This window comes from Perca fluviatilis, chromosome 4 (assembly GCF_010015445.1).
Source record: "Perca fluviatilis chromosome 4, GENO_Pfluv_1.0, whole genome shotgun sequence".
In the NCBI taxonomy this organism is placed as follows: Eukaryota; Metazoa; Chordata; class Actinopteri; order Perciformes; family Percidae; genus Perca; species Perca fluviatilis.
In genome coordinates, this window is record NC_053115.1 from 36,532,278 (window position 1) to 36,550,858 (window position 18,581).

The 18,581-nt window shown below is 40.3% G+C and overlaps 1 protein-coding gene across 4 annotated transcripts in view; it reads left to right on the forward strand.

Moving 5' to 3' along the window:
• Positions 1-18,581, forward strand: part of cadpsa (Ca2+-dependent activator protein for secretion a) — a 244,851-nt gene that overhangs the window by 100,873 nt on the left and 125,397 nt on the right. For all 4 annotated transcript variants that reach the window (XM_039796735.1, XM_039796736.1, XM_039796738.1 and 1 more), the window contains exon 9: positions 8,037-8,103. In XM_039796735.1, coding sequence (XP_039652669.1) covers positions 8,037-8,103 — 67 coding nt within the window. The remainder of the gene's footprint in view (positions 1-8,036; positions 8,104-18,581) is intronic.

Genomic DNA, 18,581 nt, shown 5'->3' on the forward strand with positions numbered 1-18,581 from the left:
TCTCACACTGTGGCTGTCGCAGTCTGTCACTGAAACCAGCTTCCTAAGGCCCCCACAGTCTGATGCAGGGGGTTAGCGTTAGCGTTGTTTCAGGTTATTGTGTAAAGAGTGACAGAGTGTTACTGCTGAGAGACAGATGTTGTCAATGTGCTGGTATAGGAGTTGATCCTGAGATGTGGATCAAAAGTTCTGGTTGCATCAGATTATTTTGCATGTGAGATTAACTGTTGTTCTGAGCTGCATGTCGGTAAAGAGAACTGTCTGAACAGTTCTGAAAGTCATCTCAGTATATGGAGTGTAAGTGTATAAGTGTGAGTTACCAATTGTAAACCACTGATGATATTCAGGCTGAATTCAACATGGCAAAGTTAAACTTCATAGCAGTGAGCCAGAGATGCTCACAAGTCTCTGAGCGAGAGTCCAAGTCAAGTCTCAAGTCTTTGAGCTAGAGTCCACATATTTTGCATTCAGCACTTTCTGTTGTGTGGGCCTTTGTTGTCTGAAGATTTTAAAGCCAATGCTTCTGATGAACGATCCAGCAGCTGCCGGTGTGGTCTACATGTTTGTCCTCCCTCATGTGCGCAGCAGATATGTGACGTATTATGCGTTACGTAGGTAGCTTAGTGGTTGGTTAGGGAGGGGAATAACATGCAGCTCATCAGCTCATCAGATTTCCTAAAAATAAAGATTGTTCATGAGTCCCGCATCTCCAGTCCGAGTCGAGTCTGAAGTCTTTTGAGGACGAGTCTCAAGTCAAGTCGAAAGACACTCTGCGTGCGGTTTAAGTGCGGCATGAGTCCGAGTCTCAAACTCGAGTCCCCATCTCTGCAGTGAGCTGATATTAAAACCAGCTAGTAGAATCATTGACCCCAGCAACTGGACTGATGTGGCGCTGTAGACTGTAATGGATTGTAGGATACCGTTCTAAAGCCATCTTACTGTAGCAGAAGGATGCCAAGTCCAGTGCAAGTGTATTGCCTGTTTTATTGCATTCTTCAGACATGGGACACACATGCCTACCTGGTGGTGCATGAATGCACTTCAGTGCTCAGAACGGCAAGTGCTGCTGTTTGGACAGACCTACCGTGTGAGACAAAGATCTCTCGACATTAGTCAGGGCTAAAACATCTGCTCTTTCAGGGGTCCTAATTGTTTCCCGCCCCCCTGGACAAGTATAATCACCACTGAGCAAAACAGGTACTGGCTATATGACGGGTTGGCCAATTCAGCTGTCCCAGACAAGTTTCCAGAATTCATACGTCAACAGGGTCATTATAGCGCGCCATATCATCTCTCGCCAACAGGGACTCCATCCTCCATTTATGTCTGTCCTGTACTCTCAAACTCATCTGAGCTGTCGTTGGCATTCTTGTACATTGAGCATTTAAATGTAGGGCCCTTATGAAATAAGAGAATAAATATTTACAGTATATATACAGAGTATAGCCTCCTATCGCATGAGTGGTGCAGGGGTGGAGAAGATGAACTGAAAGTGGATCGGAGCACTCGCGTGTCACTCAAGCAGAGTCAGCAGCTGGCACGCGCCCCGATGACAAGAAGCGGAGAGCAAAAGTCTGTTCTCCTGCTGCCCATTTTCAGCACTGCTGGACTGGAAAAGAAATGCCAGCCCGAGTCAAGAGGCAGTATTTTATACACACTGGTGCACACACACTTCCTGCTTTAAAGCATTTCTAGTCTGTCTGTAGCTGTGAGCGGATTGTCCGCCTTCCTCACTCCCTCCTCCCTCCCTCTCTTCCCTCCATATGCTTTCCTTTGGGAGCCTTGGAGGAGGCTGCTGGGCTGCCCTGTAAGATGCCTTCACTGTACCATGTTACCAGCCCCACTCTATGCTCAGCACACAGGCAGGGCCCTTGTGTGTCACCTCATGGATGCTGGGTTATTGAGGACGACAGGCAGAAGCAGCTCTGGGAGGGACTGGGGGGAAAGGCACACTGAGGGAAACTGAGGCAGGCTGACCAGGGAGACCCACAGCTGGGCTGGGAGCAGCAGAGGCAAATCCAACCGGGGTCCTCACCCTCAGATGTTCTTTTACAACAAAAGCCCTTTCCCCGTCCTTCTCCTGCTGCATCATGTTTTCATGTGGAACCTAAGAGAAAAGTCAACACAACAAGCCTCAGCACTTACTACAGATATAGCATGCTGGCTGCTGCATTGGGCTGTATTTCTGAATGAAATAATGAGAGAATCATTGGGGTGATTTTTTTAAAGTGACCAGCTCTGAGCTCGCAGTTTCAGATAATGAGAAATGAGACGGAAAATGTCTCAAGGAAATGACTGACGTAGTTCTCTAGTTAACACAGACATTTTTCACATTTGATATCACTGCAAATACTACTTTTTCTTTTGTTTTACTTTACTTAAAGCTGGGGTAGGCACATTATTTTTGGCGTCGCTGGGCAAGAAGACAATCTTTCAGCATAGTGTAATTCAAGTGTTTTGAGAGAAAATTAGCCTTCTGCACCTCCACTCGGCTCTGTTTTCAGGCTTTAGAAAATCTAGCCCGTGACTCAAGACTTTGGCCAATCACAGGTCATTTCTGAGAGAGAGAGGGAGAGAGAGAGAGAGCGTTCCTTTAGTGGATGTATAATAAGACCTGGATACAGTGTTCGAGACGGATTTAGCCTTCTCCTAGTCTATATCGACGACCATTCGCGGCAGGATGCCCGGCACCTTCCTCTTTCTTTGTGTTGGTGTTCTAAACTCTGGTGGACTATGGTTAACTGCTCCTCAGATCTCTGCAGGGTAAATCCAGACAGCTAGCTAGACTATCTGTCCAATCTGAGTTTTCTCAGTTTTCTTCAAATGTCTTTATGTGTGTTGATATCAGCTTTGGTGGCACAAACATGACTGAAGAACTACCTGTTGTAGAGACTGCCCGGTCTCATGGCAGTTGGTGATATGGTCACATTATTGAATCTATTGAGTCGCGGACAGGACACAATATTGTCGTTTTTTTCGTGTTGATTACTAATTTTAAAGCAATGTATTTCAATGGGAAGCATATTTCGTGATCATAGAACGATGACGGTAGCGAGTAGTATTGATAAGACGAATGTCCGCGCAGGGAGGTTGGTCAGGGTGGTGGATGGGTCAAACAACACAGGACTTTCACCCCGGAGAGCAGGGATCGCGTCGCAAAATTTGTGACGTGTATACGAAATAAACGTCAAAATTGTGACCTGTACACAAATCAGTAAATCAAAATAACGTGTCTATTTCACGACCTGGCATGAGACCGGGTTGGTAGAGAACATAGAGGGCCCTAGCTTTCACCCGGCGCGGCACAAAGCCCGACACAAGTGTCTTTGCTATTTTAAGACCGTCCAGCGCCCACATCGTTTAAATAGCAAATGCACCTGCAATCATCTTTGCGTCCATGGGTGTGCTGGTCTTACAGGGAGGTGTGTTCAGGTGAATTCTTGGCGTATTGCTATCTTGAGGCAGCGGGAAGTGATCGCACCATTGACCAACAAAAACCTGGTCTAAAGTCAGTAACGCAGCATTTCATTGTTATTTTAAAAGCGCCTAGGCTTATGCACAGCGCGCGCACTATGCTTGTTACACACACAGGGAAGCGCAGCAGCACACGAACATGCAGAAGATTAAAAATAAAAATATTGCGGTGCAAATCCGCCATCATAAGAACAATGCACCAAGGTACAAACACGCCTGGCTTTTAAAGGGAATGGGAGATGATACTCTGATTGGTTTATTGCATGTTACGCCCAAAACACACGTATGAATTAATTTAGACACTAAGTACAAGCCTTTTGAACCATGCGCCCGGCGCACGGACCCTTTTTCTCGTCGTTAATCTAGCAAAAGTGGATTAGGACATGCCCTAAACGCACCTGCGCCAGGCGCTTCACGCCGTGCGCTTAGTTTGTTAAAATAGGGCCCAGAAAGACAGTGAAAAAGTGTTTGTTGTTCATGAACTATCCTCATGTATAGCGATTGAAAGGCTTACATATGCCATTAAACACGAAAGCCATATTTTCCATCAAATATGGGATTCATTCATTACATTTTTGGAATCAAGACCTAGTAACCTATGTCCTTAAAGATCACGATAACAAATGAGACCCTCATACCCTCATGCATACGTTTTTGTTCTTTGTGTTTTTCGGTTTGTTTGTTTGTTTTAGTGTTATTTTGTTACTTTTATTGTAAACCAGTATTATTACTATTACTATTATTGTATTTTTCTATTAACAGATGGCTCAAGTTTGTGGGTGGGTTGTTGGGAGGTGGGCAAGAAGCGAATCTTTTTGATGTATTTGAATACATATGTTGAAAGACTGTTGGTTGTTTAAAATCAATAAAAAAAAAGGATATATATAAAAAATAAATAAATAGGGCCCAGAATATCAAAGTGGTCCCTAGTCACTAAACGTCTATTTTCACTTAACGGCTAACACCCGCGGTTCATATATTACATTCCCCTGGACCTGGAAAAAAAAAATCTTTTGGTCCTCATATCCACATCAACTCATTTCTCAATGTCAAATAGTCTCTAAAAGTTTTATATAAAATTGTCTCTAAAATGACAATGATGGTTATCACTATCAAGGTTTTTGGTAAAAAATATTGTGAATGATTTTACTAATAAGGTAGGAAGCAGCGACAGTCATACTGACCCCTGTCTATGCTCATTCATCTCTTCACCTACTGTAAATCAAACTTCTTCATCATTAATGAAGTTAACTGCACTGTTTTCATGTCATCATACTTCTGTGAAATCCTGTGAGACGCACAGTTTTTACAGCCCCTACACTGTTACGAAAGTCAGCAGAAATACGGGCTAATATTCTGTTAACCCTCTGAGGACAAAAGATGCACCAGCGCGTTCAAACGACGTTTGACAAAACGTACTCAAAAAGCGATATTAAAAAAAATGTATTTCAGACATTTGCTCTTTAAATCATATACAGTATAACCTAAGACTTTGGTAAACTCATGTCAAGCACCGAAGCAATTGATACGACACATCATAAGTTAAGGTTTGTTTTCAAAAGAGATTTGAAGACTTTCAAAAAGCCAAGTTATCTCTTTACACATTTTGGTATGAAACACATGGGGATCAGTTTTAGGCAAAAACCCAGTGGTGGAAAAAGTATTCAGATCATTTACTTCAGTAAAAGTACTAATACCACACTGTAAAAATACTCCGTTACAAGTAAAAGTCCTGCAATGAAAATGTTACTTAAGTAAAAGTATGTAAGTATCATCAGGAAAATGTACTTAAGGTATTAAAAGTAAAAGTACTCGATGCAGTAAAACCCTCCCATTTTAGAAAGTGTTAAGGATCCAAACAGTTGTGTGTTCAATGGTCTAATCATTTCAGCTTGACTTGTAGGCCGTTATATTGTTGGCTAGTTTCATTTATAATGAAACATCAGATTTTTATAAACTACATGTGTTTTGTGTATGTTTGTAATTTGTAAAGTAACTAAAGCTGTCAGATGAATGTAGTGGAGTAAAAAATACAATGTGCGGAGTAGAAGTAGAAGTGGCATGAAAAGAAAAGACTCAAGTAAACACATTTATATTTAAAGCGTAACTCTCGCCAAAAATTGGGGTCTTTTTGTGAATGTACCCGAGTCAAACTTTTGTTTAAAATCATAATCAGCATAATCAGGACGGTCAAATGGCCTTTTGAATTGGAGTGCTAGGGGCACAATTATGATCACATCAAAATTACTATTTTTAAAACACTAAGACACAACATGAAACTTTGCTCGAAATATCGCCAGGGGCTCTACACTTGAACTCCAGCATTGAGAACATTGTTTATGTACCCAGAGTTTACTAAAAATAAAGGTTTTGAACAACTCACTTTAGCAGTTGTTGTTTCCACTCGCAGCCATCTTGCCAGTCAAAAAGAGTCGATCTCCGAATGCAACGTAACAGGGAGGAGAGTAAAGATGGAAAGCTCCTAAAGCTTAGTTCCATATAAATGCACGGAGAATTCGTTATTTTGTCGTTAGTGAAAAACAATATTGACCTTGAAGTTGAAAAAGGAACCTCATATAAGAATGACATTTCCTCCTATGGAGTCCGTTCATTCGCATTCGGAGACTCTTGTGTTTTAAAAATAGCGATTTTGATGCGATCATAGTAGTGCCCCTAGCACTCCCATTCAAAAGGCCATTTTACCAAAAACCAAAATACGGTCAATCTTAAAGGTCCCATGGCATGAAAATTTCACTTTATGAGGTTTTTTAACATTAATATGAGTTCCCCCAGCCTGCCTAAATCATGTGTCTTTTAAAACAAGAATTTAATATATACACAAAAAAGCGAGGCAAGCTCAGATATGTCCCTAAATTTAACGGAAAAAGTTCTTTTCTGCCAGGATGTTATCCCAACGGATTTCTTACAGTGCAGTTTGGGAGGTAGTCTATATTTTTTTTATATCTGTCCATTGGAGACTACCTAACTCCACTTCATGTTGTTGATTAGGATATTAAAAGACATCATGTGTCTAGTTGCAGTAATACAATGTTACCAGGAGAGGTCAGTGGTGTGCTACACTACCACGCTGTGTGTTCTGTCTAGAGGAATGGACTCTGTCACATCAGCCATGGCAGTAAAGACACAAGCAAACACATTCCATTTAGTTTACAACAGCTGCATTAAGGCCACACTGAGGCTAGGGCTGCACAATTAATCCAAATTGTATTAATATCACAATATGGACTAGTGCAATATTCAAATATATATGTTAAAGCAAAATATGTGTCAAACCTTTCTGAAATAAGTATTGTGGTGCTGCAGAGAGTTCCCAGCCTTCAAGTTCTATCCTACAGACTAAAGAGAACATCTTTGTTTGACACAGATCAGTGGTCTTCACTGTTTTTTTCATGAGAGCCACACTGACAGGACAAAGTCAATAGGAGAGCCACTTTTACCGCAAAGTATCAAAATTTACGAATACGAATACAAAAAACTTTATTGTCCACAGATGTGAAAATCTTTCTTCAGTTTCACCAAGAATACAAGAATACAAGCGGGACAGGACATTACAAACATTGCATAGCCAAGACGCCAAGACGGACAAAACAGACAATACATTTCATGAAAAGTGACATTACAAAGGTTACATTTACAAAAGTAAATTAGTAAATAAATATAGCCTACTAAAAATGCTTGCTTTGCATAAAACCTGCAACCCGGAAGTCTACCTTGCCCTTCATTCCATTCTTAAGTACGGTTCCCAGTGTTATTTAGCACCTTCACAGCACTGGGGACGAAAAGATGTTTCTATTTGCCGTTGGTACTCTAAAACACCTCCCTGAGGGTAGGAGTTCAAATTCGCTGTGTAATGGACGGGAGGGGTCACTAATCACTTTCTCAGCTTTGTTTGTAATGCGTTCCTCATAAATACTGCTGTATAAGTGCCTTTGCTGCTTCCCTATAAAGGCACTTAAGCAGTATTTATGAGGAACGCATTACATCCAGTCATAGATAGCATGTATGCTTATCAATCTGTCATCCCCGAACATACAATATGCATTTTTTTTGTACATTAACCCGTCATGTATCTTATCAACCAAGAGCTGGAAAGACACACAAACTGGCAACTGTGTTATGGACGGAAGGGCAGAGCAAGTTTATTTTTTCTTTTGTCTATATTTCCATCTTGTAATGCCAGTGTTTTGGGTATTTAAAAAAAAATATATAAATTATTTGTATAATAGAGCAGACTTAGGGTTGTGTTGTAGCCCTGCTCTTTTAAATGTTTTTATGACATATCTGTATTGACTGCATGATCATATCACCATATTATTTACTGCCATGCAAGCCACATATTAAAGCTGCCCAAATGAGTAACACTGAAACAGATCCTTGCAAAAATCACACTTTAATAAATTCCCTCCAAGATCATGGATCATATCGCAATTGCAATATCAGTCAAAAATAATCGCAATTAGATATTTTTCTCATATCTTGCAGCCCTAACTGAGACATCTCTGTTCTGAATCTTCGCTTCTTTTTTTTTTTTATATCCACAGGTACCTTTGGGCCATTGGCAAAAACGTGTGGAAACGATGGAAGAAGAGATTCTTTGTGCTGGTTCAGGTAAGCACAGATAATACAGTCCTGCTCTCGCTGGATTTTTATTTTGGTTCCTACATTGCACAAGTCAAACAGTAAAACACAGAGAACCTTAATACATAATGGTGTGGCATCACCACAGTCTTTCGGTTGCCAATTGTGAAAGGAAATGGGTTTCTGATGAACTTTCAGTCAGTGCAGCTACGTTGTCTGGATCACACGTGGTGTCACATCATGGGGAATGCTGGAGATTTATAAGACTGATAATTTGACATTTGATATCATTTTCATAAATGACATTGTTTGAAGTGTAGCACTGGGTTCCTGCAATCTATTTGGGAGCATGCGTACACCCTCTGCCTTTGTCAGTTCAGATACATGCCATGTCAATTAATGAATTAGTCAAGTGACAGGAAAGTCATTTGCAACTATATATTAATCAATTAATCATTTCATAATTTTTCAAGCAATGTTTCTTTTCTGTTTATTCTGTGATAGTAAATTGAACGTCTTTGGGTTATGGACTGCTGGTTTGGCAAAACAAGGTCATTTTGCACTTTTAGGAAATTGTACTTTTCATTGTATATGCCTCTATTTCATAGACCCATGAATTATTTTTTTAACACAAAAACATAATTGGCAGATTAATCAAGAATGAAAGTAATTTATATTTGCAGCCCTGTATAGGCTTAGATTTAATTTTACACATCTATAATTTTTTTTAATCTCAGTTTATGAAAAAGTCTGAACTTTGAACCGAGATTAACGCAGCCCAACAATTTGAGACTTCCTGATACAGTGTGTTGAACCGATGGGGTGTGTGTCTTTTTTGTGTGTTGGTGTTGTTGGTGGGGGGAGTGGAAATTTGTCGAAATGATGGTTGTCTGTTATGCTGTTTGGCAGCTTACCCAGTGTTAGCAAGTTGTGCTCGTTTGCTTCTTTTTGATTTTGTTCTCCTGTGTTTGTTCTGCTATATAAATAAAGTTGATTTGATTTGAGGTAAATAGAGTCAGAGGTCCAACCAAGTTCACAGGGTGACAGGGTTGGAAGCTTACCAACTGGTTCTTCGAGTCTGTTAAACTGACCATTGCCTTTGTCTAATGCAGGGGCCTTCAACGTTTTTTAAGCCAAGGACCCCTTAGCTGAAAGAGAGACGGAGCAGGGACCCCCTACTACATGTATTGTATAAAATTAAGTTGCATAATAAAGTAAACCCAAGATAACGTTTAGGGCAGTCTAAAACCTTTGTACATATCTTTTTTTATGGTCCATTGAATACTGAGCTATTAAAATAGCCTAATAGTTGTTGGCATGATTTTATAAATCATGTTTTAATGTTGAACATACATATGGCACAGTGAATCCTTAAGATGTGTCTGTGGATAGCTATCTTAGTGACTACCTTACCTATAGGCTAGTAAGCCTATCATCAATGGGGATTTATATTTGCTAATAATATGTTGGATTCATATTAAGGCATTTTAAATTGTGAAAACATTTTTTTTAAAAATTAATAATTTCGGCGGCCCTCTGCAGTAGCTCTGAGGTCCCCCTATAGGTCCCGGACCCTCCTGTTGAAGAACCTTGGTCCAGACAACTACAATAGAGAATTTGTTTAGTTTTTTTATATGTTGATCTATAAAAATGGTAGAAGGTGCACCTGTGATTGACTGGTTATTCGCAGCACCAATAATTATCAGCTTGGAAAAAGCTTCCGAAGAAATACTGTATATGAACATGATTTCTTGATCTTTGCTCTCTATTAGGGATGTAACGATGCATCGCGAATTGGTTCAAAAAAATCAATTGCAGAATCTACCTTAGATTTCACTTGTTTTTCTTCAGACGTCACTACGTCTTCTTAATTTTTTATTTTGTTTGTTCGTTAATCAGTCCCTCCAGGATTTCGCGATGTCGCGATCGCACCCATTCACGCGAATTCAACCAATCACCGTGAATTTGGTGCGACTTGCAATTTTGAACAATCACCGCAAGTTTTCCGCAAACTTGACCAATAACTGGAGTTTCCCGTGACTTCAACCAATCCCAGCAGTCCCACGTGCCAGACGTTGGGTCAGTATGTTACTCTGAGAGCCAAATGACCAAGCGGGAGTGAGAACGGGTTGACGTCACACGTACGTCGACAATTTAATTTCCTTGTTTCTGATATGAAGACGAGACGTGTGTGTGACTCGAACATCTCACATTTACCAACAAAACGTACAGCGAAAGACATTTCAGACCGTCCTGCCTTAATCGCTGTAAAGTTTTTTCACTTTGAAGTCGCTGAAAGCTGCTGCAAGCACACACACGGTAGATGCAGGAAATACCGGAGATGAGACGTACAGATGACCTAAATTGAGGACAGCTACGCTCGTTATTGTAGGTGCAATGATAAGTTAATGTCCAATGAGTCCTTTATCAAACCATATGAATGTGTGTCCCAGGGCAGGTTAGGAAATTAACTAACAATGTAAAGATCAACAAGCCAACAATAAATTATAATTTTTTTGTCTTTAATACGCCAGCCATTTTCATATTATACCAACATTTGCAACATCCTGAGCCTTTTTGGTAAGGCCCAGGTTGTGGGTAGGCCCACTACTCAGCCCAGAGTAGTTTTATTCGCCCCAAAACAAGTTTCCTTTTTATTTTTAAAGAACTATACAAAAAACATCACAAATTTGCAACTTTCACTGTCTCTCGCAACTTCATTGCAACAAAAATACAAAAGACATCGCAACTTTTTTTTACAAAATCAGGCATTTCGGACCGCAACATTCTCAAAAAAAGGCCGCGAAATCCTGGAGGGACTGGTTAATTATTTTTTGTTCATTAAGACAAATACAATTTCAGTGTCATTTCTGATAAGAGGACGAATCCGTCGTTTTGCACACTTCATAGAAATCAAGGAATATTATTCGCTCATTTGTCTGCAGCTCATTCTGTAAAAAAATTAAAAAAAATCCTGAGAAAATCCTATCGTGAACTGAAAATCATGAATTGCGTCGAATCGTGAGTTGAGTGTATCGTACCATCCCTACTCTCTAGCTGTGTTGGAAACCATTTCCTCATTCACTCACTCACTATTCCCTTCATAGTGTTTATTAAATAGTGAACTATATAGGCAACAACCAAACCAGATTTTGGACACTACACTGAAAACATCATTGCGTCCGGAGATGCGTCGGTTATTTGTGTGATGGAGGCATCATGTAAACAAACTCAAACAAAAATACTTCTAATACGTCCCTAAAACAAACGGAGTGCTCAGGAGAATAGTAAAAGGTTGTGTATATATATATATATATATTGCATGCAACATTTCCAATGTTTAGAAACCAAAGCCTGCTCCGTTTTTCCTTTTCAGTTGTCGCGGGTCCTTCTGTTCTTCTTCTCCTCCGGGTAAACACGGCCGCGTTGCATTTTGGTGGGAGTAATGTAGGGTACATTGTGTGTACACTAAAATTAGCTGGGCATTGTGGGTATTTTATAGTGGACTATAGTGAATGAAATTAACCGTGGAGAATTCAAACAGCACTACAAAATGGCGAACACACCATATATAGTGCACTATTTCTGTGACAGGGAACGGTTTAAAACACAGCTTCTATCATACTCTCAAAACCACAACATCGAAATTTGGAATGGAGTGAACGCACGGTGAGCTGCAGAATCTGATCACGTCCGAGAGAGAGAACTGTGAGCAGCGAGAGCTATCTCTAATATTTCCATTGGCCACATGGTGTGTGTGTGTGTGTGTGTGTGTGTGTGTGTGTGTTGCGTGTGTGTGTGTGTGTGTGTGTGTGTGTGTGTGCAGCGGGGAGGAGAGATGCAGCCAAGCTGTCTTCCCTCGGCTGTCAGAGGAATGATGGAGAGGCCAAGCAGGCTTTTGTCAGGAGATAGGGGTGTTGTGTGTGTGTGTGTGTGTGTGTGGGGGTGTGTGTGTGTGTGTGGGGGGCGGGGGGTGGGGGGTGGTCGCGGCCATTTCCTGGTGGCTCTGTATTGGGAGGTGGGCAGCAGGCAGGCAGGGGGTTGTGGGGGCGGCCTGTCTCTTGTGCGTCGCAGAGGATATGTCTCAGAGCTACAAGTTGACAGCGGATTGACAAAGTCGAGTGAACACTAGCTGGCCTAACACTCGCAGCTAGAAAAGCCCGAGCGCCGCCAACTTGAAGCCTCCCACTTGCTCCCAGCTAAATATATAGCAAGTGACAAATACTGGTCAATAGACTGCGCACTCATGTGTGTGTGTGTGTTTGTGTTTATGTCCGTCTGTGTATGTGCATGGATGTTTGTCTTGAGGAGCAGAGACACTATCTGATTATTGCTGTGTGTGTGTGTGTGTTTTTGCGTGCACATGTACTTTTTGTTGCCGTTTAAGAGATGTTGCATCGTAGGGATAAGTGTGCACTGCAGTGCGGTTTTTTTTCCCCCCTTTGCTCACTGTCTGCTTTGCTCATGCAAAGTCTTGGAGGTAAGGACTGACTGTTGGCACTTTGTTACCCATGTCTGCCTTTACCACTACACGCTTCCATATGATTTTTAATTTGTGCCCTCTTTTCAGACTAAACATTTTTATATAAGTGGATTTGTTCAGATGCATTAGACTAAACAATGATATACTGTTCTCCACACTGTTAGCGCTAGTGCAGATAATGAAGAGAAGACACAAACACAGACCCTCTTTCAAACTACAAACACACGTAGTGATACTGATACTAACAACCAAGAAAACCAGACATTTAGGAGTTAGGATAACTTCAAAAAACCGTGTTGTAATTCAACTAGTTTATATAATACAAATGAAACAAATCAGATTATGTCAATGAATGTGAAAGACAACTATCAGATTCCATTTTTTATTTTTAATTGTCCAGTGATCTTACTAACCCTACTAATCGATACCACAGGAAGAAACTACAGTATGATGTATTTCCTGTTTAAATGTGAAAAAAAATCCCACTATCACAGCTACATGAAAAAGGATTTTACTATTAAAGTATGATTTCCTTGAGAAGTGCATTTGCATTCTGACTTTCTACAGTTCTGTATCCGTGGTCTTTGGAAGAGATATCTGGATGACTGTTTTTGGATATTCAGAGGAAGTAAGGAATAGTTATGCAGTGTTCCAATACTGCACACAAGTATTATTGTATATAAGAAGTAATCTATGGACTTGTGAATTCATCGATCTTAAAAGCAATCAATCAGATGTGAGATGCCTTCCCTTGTTTTAGAGACTTTTGGGAAATAAATGATGTGGGAATACAGTCTGTCACGCTTTAAAAGAATCCTTTCATATTTTGGCAAATGATGATAATACAGCTGCTATAATATTTTTATTAATTAATTAATTTTACATTTTATTAAGATATTACTTTAAAAAGGCACTCAAATGCACTTGACAGACAATAAAACAATGACAGTAACAGTTAAAGCAGAAATAAAACCATCAAGTAAGAAGACATTTGTGTTGCACCGGCAATTTTTTTTTTTGCTATTCAATAGCTGTCACAGTTTGAGATATTAAAAAGAGGAGCCAGGAGCAAACGCAGACAATCCAACACTGAAACAAGAGAACACCAGCATATTTGGCAGGGGGTTTAGGGGTCCTTCATCAAGAAAATGTTAAATTTTTCAATAAAAAAATAATTTTGTGTCTCTTTGTGGGATCTTGTGGGTTTTGGGTCTCTTTTTTACATTTTTTTTGTAGCAGCATTATTAACCATATCTGTGTCTAAATCATTGGAAAAGTTAGAGCAGATAATAAACAAATAACACTCAAAAAGCTTAAAGACAAAACTTGCTAAAGAAGTCCAACTACAGTCATTAGATATGAGAAAAGTCTTTTAGTTACATTCATTCAGCTCAGGTGGCTGCCCAAAAGGCTCCGGTGCTGCACCTAAACCTTACGATGGCGGGGAGAACACTGCTCAAGGAAAGGAAGGCGGCAGCGAGGGACACATCAGGGCGGGGCAGACAATCACAAAGGCGGGAAAACACACAAGGCAGGAAGTCAAACAAGACATGACACATGAGCAGAACCTACAAAATGAAACAGGAAACAAAACCCTGGATCATGACAACAATATACTAAACCATATACAACTACAGCAAAGAGAAAGTAAAGGAGTGGGGGGGCTGATGGATTTAAATTGGTGGGTTTGAAGTGTGGTTTTGAATGAGGGGAGTGAGGGAGAATGTCTGTGGTGTTGGGGGAGAGAGTTCCAGAGAGGGAGGGGACAGCGAGCGAAACGGTCCTGCCCCCACCCCAGGTCCCTTGGTTGGGCTGGGTAAGAGGGTGAGGGGGTGAGGGGGTTGGCGTCGGCGGTTCTGAGGTTGTGGGTAGGAGTATTTCGGTGCAGGAGCGAGGTAGGAGGGGGCGAGGTTGTGAAAGGGGTTGGTTCTCACTCCCAATTCGTCAAATATTGACGCTTGGTCAGTGTCTCTCAGCGTCAGATAACGACGCAAAAATCACCCTTCAGCGTCTGCATGGAGCGCACCGGGCAGAGCAGCATCTCGAGGGGTGGATATCACCCACAGTGCATTGCAGTTATAATAATAATTCATAATTATACTGTTTATTGATCCCCAGTGGGGAAATTACAATTTACACTCTGTTTGTTAGTTATGCATTTGGTGCCAGAAAACACATCCACGCTTAGGTGGCAGTAATGTAGGCTACAACTGTAACTGTTGCTGACCACCATAGAAGGAGAAGATGAATAAATTGAATAAATACATTTCAACTTTTTAGTTTCCTTATTGTTAGCTTGATATTTTACTGAAAACTAATGCCAATTTATATGTACTTTATACTTTTTATTTACTAGATAGGCTAGTTGAGTGTGATTTCTTTATTTCTAACATTATCTGTAAATGCGTGGAAGAAATTCTGTTTTTGCGAGATGTAAACATTAATATGATTAATCATGATACAGATCACAACGTTTCTAAATCAGAGGTTCATGCAGCTGATTACCAAGCCTCATTGGAGTTAGTCTGCAGGTATGTATGACATGTAAAAAGCAGTAATACTTTTTATAAATATTTGTGTAGCACCTTTCATTCAAGAAATAATTTACAATAAGGAAATTGCATGACGTAAGCAGACATGGAATGGACATAAAAAGGCGATAGCATGCGATAATTAATAGAAAATAAGATTGAAATTGTGCAATTTCATTGTGGGTAAGCTCTAGCCAGGTTAGCTATTATTAGCAATGCCAGTCGCATTACGCTATTTTTTTTGTGTGCATACAAACAAAGTAAAACAACATCTGTCCACGGATAGAAGTTGGACAGGACTGTGTGTAGGACTGATTTAGTGTGACACAAATAAGACGCAAGTGCCAATAACTGTTTGCTACTACAGCTTTCACTACTGTTGATACACGGAGCAGCCATGTTGGATTTTGAGCACGGGGTACTTCACGGTTGCCCGACTTCCCAACTCGAAAAATCTGAGTTCAGGGGGCGTATTTCCGACTTTGACCTCGGACATTCCCACTTCCGTGAACGAATGGAACTCACTAACAGCTAGCCACCTCTAAAACTCACTAATGAACTAATTCCATCTCATTTGTTTAATCTTTACAACATTTCTTTCTTTCCCCTCTGCAAGATATCGAACAAGCATATTTTTCCGAAATGTCAAACTTTCTTCAAACAGAACATTGTGACCATAACAAACTCAAGTTAGCTTAGCATTGGCCTAGTAAGGTGGTGATGTAGCACTTACAGGTTCTGACTTGGCTCTGTGTGTGCTTTAACATAGGCAGGGGTCTGTTCTGCCTTCTTTTAATAAGACTCCCCCTCTGAGCTTTTTCAGATTATTCAATGCCAGTATCTCTAAGAAAAGAGAAGCCACCTGTACAGTAGTATATTCAAACTCTGACAGATGCCGGTTCAGTGAGAGGAATAACTGGAAGTCATATGTAGTTGTTGAATACATATTTTCCTATTGGATTATGGCATTGGTAGTTGCCGTAATCCAGGGTTTGCCTGACACTTGTGACAAACATATATTTAAAATCTAAGTGTGTTTGAAACATGGGAACAATACATTCCTGGAGCTGTTTGTGTGGTCAACAACGTCAATACACAGGCCTCTCAGCCTGAGGCCTACATGCAGAAAAAGCCCATTGCCATACTGCGGCGGTATACTGGGCCAGTGGATAGCACAGTGACCTCACAGGTCATCCCAGGCTTTTCTTTGTGGAGTTTGTACGTTCTCCCCATGTCTGCGTGGGTTTTCTACAAGTCAGTGCCCTTGATCAAGGCACTGGCTCAGATCTGGAGTTGGTCCCCGGGCGCTGTAAATGGCTGCCCACTGCTCCCTTGAGGGATGGGTTAAAAGCAGAGAATGAATTTTGCTACATGTATGTGTGTGTGTGACAATAAAGTACCTTTACCTTTACTGTACAGCAAAGCTGCAGTAAAGGGAACTCTGTCTTTCTAATATTGACTCAATAATAGACTTAACAGTCTTGTATAACTACTTGAAAGCAATTATTGAGTAAAAGTACATGTATCTAACCAGAAAATGACTTTTGTAGAAGTTAAAGTCACTTTTAGAATATTCCTTGAGTAAAAGTCCTAAAGTATCTGATATTTACTGCAACATCAAAAGTAATTCTCTGATTTTAAATTGACTTAATTATTAGAAGTAAAAGTAAACAAAAAACTTTCATTATGAACTTTATTGTGGCTTCCTTTTAGTAAAGCATAATATTCAGGGTTTCCAAAACTCCTTAAACAACTGACCTGAACTAAGAGAAAACTGAATTTTTATTTTTTTGTGAGGAAGAATCTTTCACTCTACAAACGTACAAACACATTTCCTGCAAGTACCGAGTAACAAAGATGCTTAGAGGAAATGTAGTGGAGTAAAAGTATAAGTTTCCAGAAATATAAATAACAAAGTAAATTATGGATGCATGAAAATTCTACTTAAGTGCAGTAACAAAGTTTTTGTACTTATTACATTACAACACTGCCTAAAGCTATAGTGCGTAGTTTCTGTCTCCCCCATGAGGAATTCTAAGTAATGACAACAACACTGTCGGCGCGTCCACATGATACAAGCCCCAACCCACCCCCCCCACCCCTCTTTCACACAGTTGCCTGTAGCCAAGGAGGAGCGAGGAGGACACGGAGAATTAAAAAAAACCATGATGGACTCTTTATAAGAGGTCATTATCTTCACTTGAGTGAATATCCCCTTCCTCTTCTATCTTCTCCCTGTGGTGGATCACTTGCCTGTCATCTCTTCCTTCCTCCTCTTCCACATCTCCTCTCTGTCCTTAAATCCCGCCCCCCGCCCCCTCCTCCTCCTCCCGCCCCATCAGTTCATAATCAGTACAGTGGTTGTGGCTTGGGTCACCCCTCCTCCGAGCATCCAGGCAGATTACAGATCAGCTGAACCTCGCGTGTTCATGCTGGGCCAAATTTAACTGCACATATATCCACATCTGTCTTTCAGTTCACTTCAGTTTAGTTCACACAGGGCTGGGCGATACGGAGAAAATCAAACATCACAATATTTTCATCGATATTGCAGCGATATTGTTGGGATGACTATTGGTGCTTTCACAAAATATATACACAATGAGAGTTTTGATGAATAATCAACAGTCATGTGGATATAATGACTAAGTGGGTAAATGCAAATAATAAAACAGCTAGTAAGTCTGGTATGTTTAGGAAATGACATCACTTTACTGTAATGCAGCCTTTAAAAACCAGGAAAAGACAACACTGTCATACCACAAAATTATGATAGCCAAAATGTAAGATGATATCTAGCCTCGTAAATGGATGTTGTTGTAATATTCATACATTGCCCAGCCCTAAGTTCCCATCACTTCAATGTATTTTCATTCACTTCAATTTAGCTCAGTTACTTTCCCTTAATTTCACTTCAGTTCATTTCAATTCAGTTCAAAGTATCTTTATTAGTCTCCCTAAGGAGAAATTTGCTTTGGACACTGAGAGAAATTGCTGCGAGAGTTACAACAGAGACACATACCAAGCACAGGGTTAAAACAATTAAAAGACAAATGTACAGTAAACATTTGGGCTACTCAAAGAGCTATGCAAATTGCAAATTACCATTTTCTATACTTGTGCAAAAAAGCCATCCTTCCTACAATCTTCCGTTCTCCCATACATGCCTTACAAACACTCATTCCTACTTCCATAAGCATCCATGCATTCAGTCATAAATAAACATGCATTTATCCATTCAAAATGATCCATACATTCAGTTATACAAATGCATTAATTCCTCCATTCATATCCATACAAACATTCAGTCACAGATATCGATAAAGAATTCATAGTCATACGTTCATCGCTGCTCATTAATGAGCTTGACTGAGAGAGGAACAAATGAGTGCTTATACCTGTTATATTTGCACAAAGGAACCCTGTACCTCTTTCCTGAGTTCAATAGCTCAAACTCTGAGGACAACACGTGAGAGTTATCAGATAGAATGGTC